We start from the raw sequence: 9,176 nt of genomic DNA, 5'->3' as shown, positions 1-9,176 counted from the left end.
CTCTCTCTCTCTCTCTCTCTCTCTCTCTCTCTCTCTCTCTCTCTCTCTCTTTCTTTCTTTTGACACAGCTTTTGGGGCTGACATATTTACTGAGCTTGGGTACAGGCTCAGGATCATCAAGACAAGGTGCTAGTTAGTGATCATGAACATCTTCACACTGTGTGAGGGGGCAACATAGAACTAGGAGAACTTGGAAGTGAGGGAACTTGGAAACTTGAACAAATGTGGCAAAGAAAAATGTGGAGTGGACAGGGACCTCAATTTGACTCCTGGGTGACTGGAGTAATAAGAATCCTACAAGCTAATGATGGGCTTTGTTTTGGAGGTCATAAACATGCAGGCTACATGTGACAGGGTGTGTGCAGTATATATTCAACTATATGAGGGTTGAGATCCAGGTAGTCTGAGGAGGTAGGTTGCAGAGAACACAGGGGAGAATTATGGCCAAACATATAAGAGGAGAAACACCTATTTATTTGGAGGTTCTAGTTTGTCTTCTATTGCTATAGTAAAGAGTATGAACAAAATCAACTCGAGGTGAGGAATAGGTTTATTTGGTTTATACCTGTAGATAAAATCCCATCACTGAAGGAAGCCAGGGCTGGAGCTTATACAGGAACGACGGAGGAATGCTGCTTACTGACTCTCTTACTGGTTAATGCACAGCTAACTATCTTGGACATCCCAGAGACCTCCCACAAAGTGGGCTGAATCTTCCTCTATCAATTAGTCATCAGGCCAATCTGATTTAAGTAATTTCTCAATTAAGGTTCACTCTTCCCAGGTGGTTCTACTTTGTGTCAAGTTAACAAGAACTAGTCAATCACTGAATGGGCTGGTTCCGCAAACCTACGTCTAGAAGTTCTGGAAGTTGATCTGGAAGGGCAAAATATAATAAGACAGAAATTAACATTGGTCTTGGCCTTTGTGTTTGCTCAACTTCTGGAAAAGGAGGAAATAGTAAAAGATGTTGAAATAAGTCATGCTTTCAATAATAGTTTTCAGTTATACCCAGTAAGTCCAAAGATCACACTTGGTCCAGTTATCAGCTGCATTGCGAGGGTCCTGGGGGCCTCCATGTTCTGGCTGTCTGGTCATGAGTTTTAGGAGTTGCCCTGACCTTAGTAGATTGGATTATTTATTGGTACCAGTCAACAGAGATGCTGTAAATGAGGTTAGGGAAGAGGCTGTGGAATCAAACATGATACTTCCCCCATTGTTTGCAGTATATCCAGCTGATCAGCAGCCAGAAGAGAAGCTAAGCTTCAATATCTCGAGTTTTTATTGAAGTTTAGTTGATTGAATAACATCAGTATTTGTGTAACTGAATTTTTGTCCAACCTTGTCTTCTCCCCAAAGATTAGGCTAGAACTAGTGCTCTCAACCTCTAATCATGTTTTATTTTGTTTTGAACTTGTCTCTTTGAACCAAGTTCTCCTTCCAAGCCATTATAAACCAAAACTATTTCCTCTGTTATGCAATGATATTTTAGCTACTGGAATTATACTTGCATACTTCATCTTGCCACAAATGGTGTATGTGGGTGGAGATGGGTGTTGTAGTTATGACACTAGGATACTTATTACAATGGACAATGAAATTAGAGACAAAGGAGCATGGTGCCTATGATGTGACACATGTGAAATACATAATGGTTATGTTTGACAAAGCAATAAGGACAAAGAGCCCAGCACATACCAGTTTAATGGCAAGAACACATTTGCCATTTTTCACTGATGATGGATTGGGGATGGGCAGAGCAACCGGAGGACCTCTCTTAAGTGGCTTGAAGATGAGTCCCCAAAAGCAAAGGCCATGAAACTCACACCTCAATTTGTTGTTCACAGGAATAACCCTGTACAGCCACCCATATGGAGGGGTCTTGCTGAATGAAGACAGGATGTAAGTGGATGGAGTGATATGGGGAGCATACAGAAGAAAACCTCTAAGATGCTGAAGAGCAATTTTGATCCCATTTCAACATGTTCCAAGAGAAATGCTGTCACAGATAGCTTTAAAAGTGGAAGTGCAAATGGCTGGGCAGAAAATGGGTGAAAATTCTATTCAATTATGGTTTTCACAAAAGAAATTGTTTTCCATAAAAAGAATTGTTCCTGTAGCCTCTGAACAGTACACGTTCCAGGAGGACTATTCACATTAACAACATAAATATGATACTCACATAGGTAAACAAGCAGAGCCTCCGTGAACTTTTTTCATGAATGACATAACAAGAAGTTCAGGTAGAGGTGGGTATCGTTGTTGCCATGGTGTATTTGGGTCCATATTTAAGTGTCAGGAGTCATCACCTTGCTACTAAGTACATTGCTTTTGTCCTCATTCTTTCCCCCATCTCCATTCTTTTCAATATAGCTACCAATCATTTAGTTAAAAATCAATGATAAAAATATTATTTCTATAATCATCTGGCCTGCCAATTGGAGACCATATATCTTGATGAGTTTGCTTTCTTTAAATAAGCAGTGGAACAGCAAAGGTGAGCTGCAGTTTGACTTGTTAACTCTACTATTGGAGAGTTCTACCTCCGACAGCCTCTGACACATGGCCTCAGTTCTGGGGCGGGCTAGCTGATGACTGTTATAAAGCAAGGTGTGATAGACGGAAAGCATAGCCTAATGGGTGTCGTGTGGTGAGACCATTCGTTGTGTCAGACAGCTAAACGACTGCTTGTGCCCACCTGCTCCCAGAGATAGACAAAACGGTCAGTGACAGTGCTTGACTCTACTAAAGGTTCTCCAGCTCCGCCTGTCAGAGAGACTGCATGGTTTGATCATGGTGATATGTGGCCATTTAGAAAGCATTTGGTTTTCCCAACACCTAAGTCTAGACATGATCCAGTCAGGCAAGGAGCTCTCCAAATGCCCCTCCTTCTTGAGTTCTGCTGCGCAGCAAATGGGTTTTAGTACTAAAAAGGGCCCCCCAGGAGCTGCATGTTGCTCTGCAGAGGTTTACTGTTTAACTGAGAGTCAGACTACGTGATCAAGAGTAGGATGAGATTGGAAGATGCTGCAATGCTCTTCAGCTTCATATTTGTCTATTCTATTCTCTGTTGTGTGTTCTGTAAGCTCTGAACAATAACCCACATCTTCAAAGGACTTGAGGGGACTGAATGAAGGAGAGGATCCATAACATCGTTGGCAGTGTGCCTGGCCTTCCTTCTTGCCAAGTGTTAATAATAGAAGGACATTCTGGTTTGTTCTATGATATCTGATGAGCTGTTACATTATCCTTTGTCTACAGTTTGGAGAGCATTCGCCAGTGTGGTGTTGCCCTCTGCATTGTCCTGGGATTCTCTATCTTGTCAGCGTCGATTGGCAGCTCCGTGGTGAGGGACAGAGTGACTGGAGCTAAAAGACTGCAACATATAAGTGGCCTTGGACACAGGACATACTGGTTAATTAACTTCCTGTATGACATGGTAGGATTTGTGAATATGGTTCTTAGATGAATATGGTGGTTGAAGGGCCTAAGTCACAAGGGGGCATTGGCAAGGGAAACACTCATTCTGTTGGCTAAGAGCACCTGCCAGTTTGCCTTTACCAGGTACCCTCAGACATTCAGGATTACTTTATGAGGGGAAGACTCAGAAATCATGGGCTAGAGTGTTCAGGAATCTAGGACCCTTAGTTTTTTATTAGGGAAGAAATGAGTGAATAGCAGCTTTCACTATGACCTTTCAATGGGCTAAAGTGTGGGATGGTAAAAAAACTATTAGAAATCACCTCTCACCTGTATCCCTAGCCTCGGCCCTCACTGTTAGTACCTCCCTGTTGTGGTGGCAGATATCAGAGCTTCCTACAGTCTTGAAATCACTAGAGTTTGTCTTCTGTTCTTTCCATGACAATATCAAGTCCATGTTGAGTTGCTGTCCAGAGCTTAGGCCAGGTATTTTCGATGTGTCTACTCTGATTTAGATTTAGTGCTCTTGCACAACCCCCACTCCTGCCATCACTACAGAGCAGAACTGGCGTTTTTATACAAAGGAAATATCTGTGCATTCATGCCCTCATGGAGATGATACATTCTGTGATGTGGAAAATCCTATGTGAGCAGAAGGCTGGGCAGGCCTGAATCTCCCCTAGAGCCTCCCACTCATCGGCTTCTGACCATCTGTGTTGTTTTACACAAAACTGATGTGTTAGGAAGCTGGTCTTAAGCAACGTTTACTCCTTTTAATAGACTCAGAACTCCACTGTTTGGTTTGCTTTTGATCCTGTAATATAGATGCTTTAAGTCACATAGATTATCTAAGACATACCAAAGGTACCTTAATATTTAGGAGTCTGTTGAGTGAGACTCCATGTATATCTTCATCCAGCACAAAAAATGGCTCAAAAATCTCAAGACTGAGAGGTGCTTGTCTGCAGTGGCTTCATCTTTGCTAACCCACGCCCCTTCGTAGGGAGGCAATGGCTCCTCCAGAATGGTGCTTCTAGTAGGACAGAACCACACTTCAGTACCTGCCACTCAGCTATGTCCGTAGTACCACAGTCTTAGGGCTCAGTGTTCCCCAGCATTTTCCAGCTAGTGGTTCCAGGAAATGGGAAGAGTATGACAACAGAGTGTCAGAATACAAAGAGTAACAAATCATGAAACTACAGACAAACCAAACCCCAAGGACCCTGAGAGTTCCTCTTTTTTTTTCTGTGCTTTATTATCTTCTTATCCCATATCCTGAATGTGGCCCTTCTTCACTCTGTAATGGGCGGACTTGGGGCTTAAGGGCTGGAAGGACTTTTTGATATTTGTCTGACTCTTTCCCTTCACTTTTATTCAGTCAGTTTATGTTTATTCTGTTTGATGATTCAATCAATGAGTGCTGTTGGGGATCTGTTATGGGTCAGGGTATGTGCAAGATTGCTGAGGAGTAAGCATCTGTGTCTCCCAGCATTCAGTGTTCAAACATCCTACAGTGGGATAGTACCAGGAATTGGGATCCTTGGGCAAATGACTAGACAACGAGGATGTAGCCTTCATGGATAGATTAGTATCTGTATAATGGGGACCTCAGAGAGCTCTATTACCCTTTCTACCACATGGCAAAATGATACAAAGTGTACCAGCTCTATCTTGAAAAGTAGTTTTTCACTATATACTATCTCTGTTACTGTCCTGCTCTTAGATCTCTCAACCTCCAGAGCTGTGAGCAATAGATCCCTGTTGTTTGTAAGCCAACCAGCCTATTACCCACTCAATTGACTGAATGTTGGCCCTAAATATATGTTTGAGTTGGAGTAGATCTGTTTCCTAACAGAGCTCACATTCTTATTAGAAAGAACAGGCAGCAGATACACCAGATATGACTGACTCATGACTAAATCACTTGTGAGAGTGGAAGAGGATAATAGCATAAAGGTAACTTTCATTCAGGAAATTAGAGTAACAAATTAAATTTTAGCAGAGATTTAAAGAGCAGAAAGGATTCAGCCTCATGGGCTAGTCAGAAGTACTGTGGTCAGCAACCCCGCGGAAGCAATAGCTGGATTTAGGACTGTCCAAGGAAGGCCTGGGCATGCTGCTCATTGGACGTTCTGCAGTGTCCTTGAAGGGAAGGCTCTAGGGAAAGAGGAGCAGGGAAGATCTACCCCATCCGTGTGTGTATGTGTGTGTGTGTGTGTGTGTGTTGTATATGTGTGTGGTGTGGTGTGTGGTGTGTGTATTGTATGTGTCTGTGGTGTGTGTTGTGTGTGTTGTATGTGTGTGTGTGTGTGTGGTGTGTGTGTTGTATGTGTGTGTTTATGTGGCGTGTGTTGTATGTGGTGTGTGTGTGTGTGTGTGTGTGTGTATTTGTTTCTGGCACAGTTCCTTGACCCTTCTCAGGGGAGATAGGCATAGGTGGCTCTGGTAGGTTATGCAAGTCTGTTCTCCCCTAAAGGACTCTGGGTCCTGACACCAACACAGTCACATTCTGGGTGTTTAGCACATTGGTCTGTGGAGGAACACAACCAAACCCATAACAATGACTCAGCACAATGAACTCTAACCGTCTTTGAATATGCAAAGCAGGAGCTAGGTTTAAGTAGAAATTGAATGGAAACTGCAGAGTAAGTAGAGCATGATTAATGTTCCCATCTAATATGGCATGTCCCCTTTGTTTTTCCAGCTCTTTTACTTAGTTTCTGTCTGCCTGTGTGTCGCTGTTATTGGAGCCTTCCAGTTAACAGCTTTCACATTTCGGGAGAACTTGGCGGCCACAGCCCTCCTGCTAGCACTTTTCGGGTATGTGATGAGAAACACGGCTGCAGAATTATGGTTTGTTTTCTGAGAAAGAAAACCCTCAGGATGGCTTTGAACCTGCTGTCTGCTTCATGATTTTCTCTCTTCTGGAGCAATTATGTTACTCCTACCAGGGCTGCCGAGCAAACAGGCTTGAGCAAGATGATGAACGCCCTGTAGAGGAGGGGAAGGTTGACGTGGTCGTGATGAAGATCGCGTTGGTCCTGCCTCAGAAAGGCCCTCAAGCTGTTTGACAAACTTGTGCGGTGGGAAATGGATTCTCTGTTATTCTCACACTGACATTAATCGTGGGCTCAAATACATAATCCAGTTAGCTCAGAAACTGCAGTTGCCGGGATTCTCTTGTGAAGCTCTCTGGCATACATTTTTTCCCTCTCCTATAATATTAGTAGCTTGGAAGTGTTTTATGTGACTTCTATCACTTTTTTCCTCAGAGGAAAATAGTAAAGGTGGACAAGTTATTGCAGATATCTTCATTTATATACTCCGGATGCTTGCAACTGCTTCCCAAATGACACCTGCCTGGTGGAAAAGATGAATTAATGTACTACGTTTTTTTTTTTTTTGTTGTTTTTGTTTTTGTTTTTGTTTTTTTAAAAACTGCCCCAAAACAACAAACACAACAAAAACCAACCTCTGCCTCCATTTTAAGCCAAACACTCTAACTAAAATGAAATTTACATATTTTGCTATCCTTCCAGTGATTCAGAATTACTCTAATTATCTAAGTAGGGGACAATGCTTTACCTAAACAATTGAGTGTCTATCATCAGAAGAATTGATAGACAGATATGAATCAATGGATGAGAAAGTATGGGAAGGTACAAGGCAAGCAGTTCCTGCAGGAATATTGATATGCGACTTACCTGTGGCCATGCTAATATGAATTCCCATATAAACTGCTCCTTTACTGTAAAATGTCAATTTTGTTGCTAAAAGTTAAATGAGATAATTGCTGTAAACATCAGGGACAACTGGCAGAGTCATTACATTAATTTTAGCCATTACTGTTATTCATAGAATTATCTTTTTCTTTAGAGATCATTATGTGCTCACTAAAAGAATGGCTGTGGAACATGATGTTATCCTCGGTTTGAAAGTTATGAGCTCATATATAAAGGGCTGTATGTTTGTACCATGATCGTATCTTATTTCAGCTTATTAATTTCATTTACTGGGAAAGTGTTGTTGCATTTCATTGTAACATGGGCAGAATAGGCCTTGCTATAAAATTATGTTTGAATTTTAGAGGGCCAGACTTCAAAAATGATGACAAAATTTGGATGAAGTTAAATGGCTCAAAACTTAATCTTATGAAATGTGATTTTAGAAAATGTTTAACTTGATTACATTATGCTAGAAAATTCTATGCTCATAACTAAACGTTTTGGGGGATTTCTGGAGAACCATAGACCTATAGCTGCATAGTCATTATTTCCAAGGGTGATAGACTTCCTTGTTATTCTATTGCTGTGAAGAGACACCAGTATCAGGGTAAATTATAAAAGAAAGCTATGTCAGGCATGGCAACGCATGCCTTTTATCCCAGTACTTGAAAGGTACAAGTAGGGGGATCTTCCCTGTGTGTTTGAGAGTAACTTGGTTTATATCCTGAGTTACAGGACAGTCATGGCTATGCAGAAAGACTCTGTCTCAAAAATTAATGAATGAAAAAATGAATAAATAAGTTAACAATATGTAAAGATAAAAAACATTTAATTGGGGGCTTGTTTACAGTTTTAGAGGGTTAGTTCATTATCATCATGGCAGGGAACATGGCAGCAGACAGGTGAGCATAGTGCTGGGGCAGTAGCTGAGAGTACACATCTGATTAGCAAGTTTCAGGCAGAGAGAGAGAGGGAGGGAGGGAGGAAGAGAGAGAGAGAGAGAGAGAGAGAGAGAGAGAGAGAGAGAAAACGAACCTGGTGTGGGCCCTTGAACCCTAGCTTCAAAGCCTATCTCAAGTAACACAGCTCCTCCAACAAGGCCAAGGCCACATCTTACTCAACAAGGTCATACCTCCTGTACCCATCCCCTCTTCAACAATTCCACTAACTGGAACCAAGCATTCAAACCTATGTGCCTACCAAGGACTAGCCTTGACTTAGAGATGGGTTCTGAGGAAGGAGTGTTTGGGAGCAATGAAAGGAATGACCCTAAGTCAAATCATGTGTCCAAGCTAATGGCCTGTGTTCTTCTTGAGATAGCTTTCCAGATAGCCTTCTGCTTGAGACAGCACTCTCTTGCTTGAAAAAAATTCTAAAATTTCTCTGGGCATCTCATCTCTTGAAGGCCAAAAGCCTAGTCTTTTATTCACATATCAATTCAATCATTCGCTCCAGGTTCCCTTTTGATTATTCCATGAATCACCATCCCAAGACCTTAGCCCCTTGATTCTTAAAAGATAGTAATTACACATTTATTTTTTTAAAGAAACATGGCAAATGAATTCAGAGATCTGTCTGTCTTTATAAGCATAAAAAATAAATTTAGCTGGGTGGGATTCTGTCCTGAGGGTATCATTCTGACCATGCCTGGACCTAAATTAGCTCTGTCCCAGGATGACCTAGAACTCAAAAATCTACCTACCTTTGTATCTACCTGCCTTTTTATCTATCTGATAAGTTGGCTCATAGTATAGTATTCCAAAAAGAGAAAGAGCCAAGAGATGACAATTGTGACCTATAATGAGTCGAAAGACTTAAAAATTTCTTATTTCATCATTAGTATAGAGCTACAGATTAAGTTTGAAACCTGTGAGGGATCCCTACTGTACGAACCTCCATCTTAGCATCTGGCTTCAGGCTCCAGGCTGTCTCTAGATGAGGGGAATAGAGCAACTCCTCCTCCTCCTTCTCCCCCTCCTCCTCCTCCTCCTCCTCTTCCTCCTCCTTCTCCTCCTCCTCCTCTTCCTCCTC

At 41.8% G+C, this 9,176-nt stretch overlaps 1 protein-coding gene across 2 annotated transcripts in view; it reads left to right on the top strand.

The window, feature by feature from the left end:
* The window catches only part of Abca13 (ATP binding cassette subfamily A member 13), a 433,105-nt gene that overhangs the window by 321,689 nt on the left and 102,240 nt on the right, over window positions 1-9,176 (top strand). For both annotated transcript variants that reach the window (XM_021210848.2, XM_029545204.1), the window contains 3 exons: window positions 1,848-1,902; window positions 3,262-3,439; window positions 6,125-6,240. In XM_021210848.2, the coding sequence (XP_021066507.1) occupies window positions 1,848-1,902; window positions 3,262-3,439; window positions 6,125-6,240 (349 nt within the window). The remainder of the gene's footprint in view (window positions 1-1,847; window positions 1,903-3,261; window positions 3,440-6,124; window positions 6,241-9,176) is intronic.

This window comes from Mus pahari, chromosome 13, assembly GCF_900095145.1.
Source record: "Mus pahari chromosome 13, PAHARI_EIJ_v1.1, whole genome shotgun sequence".
Classification (NCBI taxonomy): Eukaryota; Metazoa; Chordata; class Mammalia; order Rodentia; family Muridae; genus Mus; species Mus pahari.
Note: the sequence above shows the minus strand (reverse complement) of the source record. Positions and strands in the feature narration are given on the sequence as shown.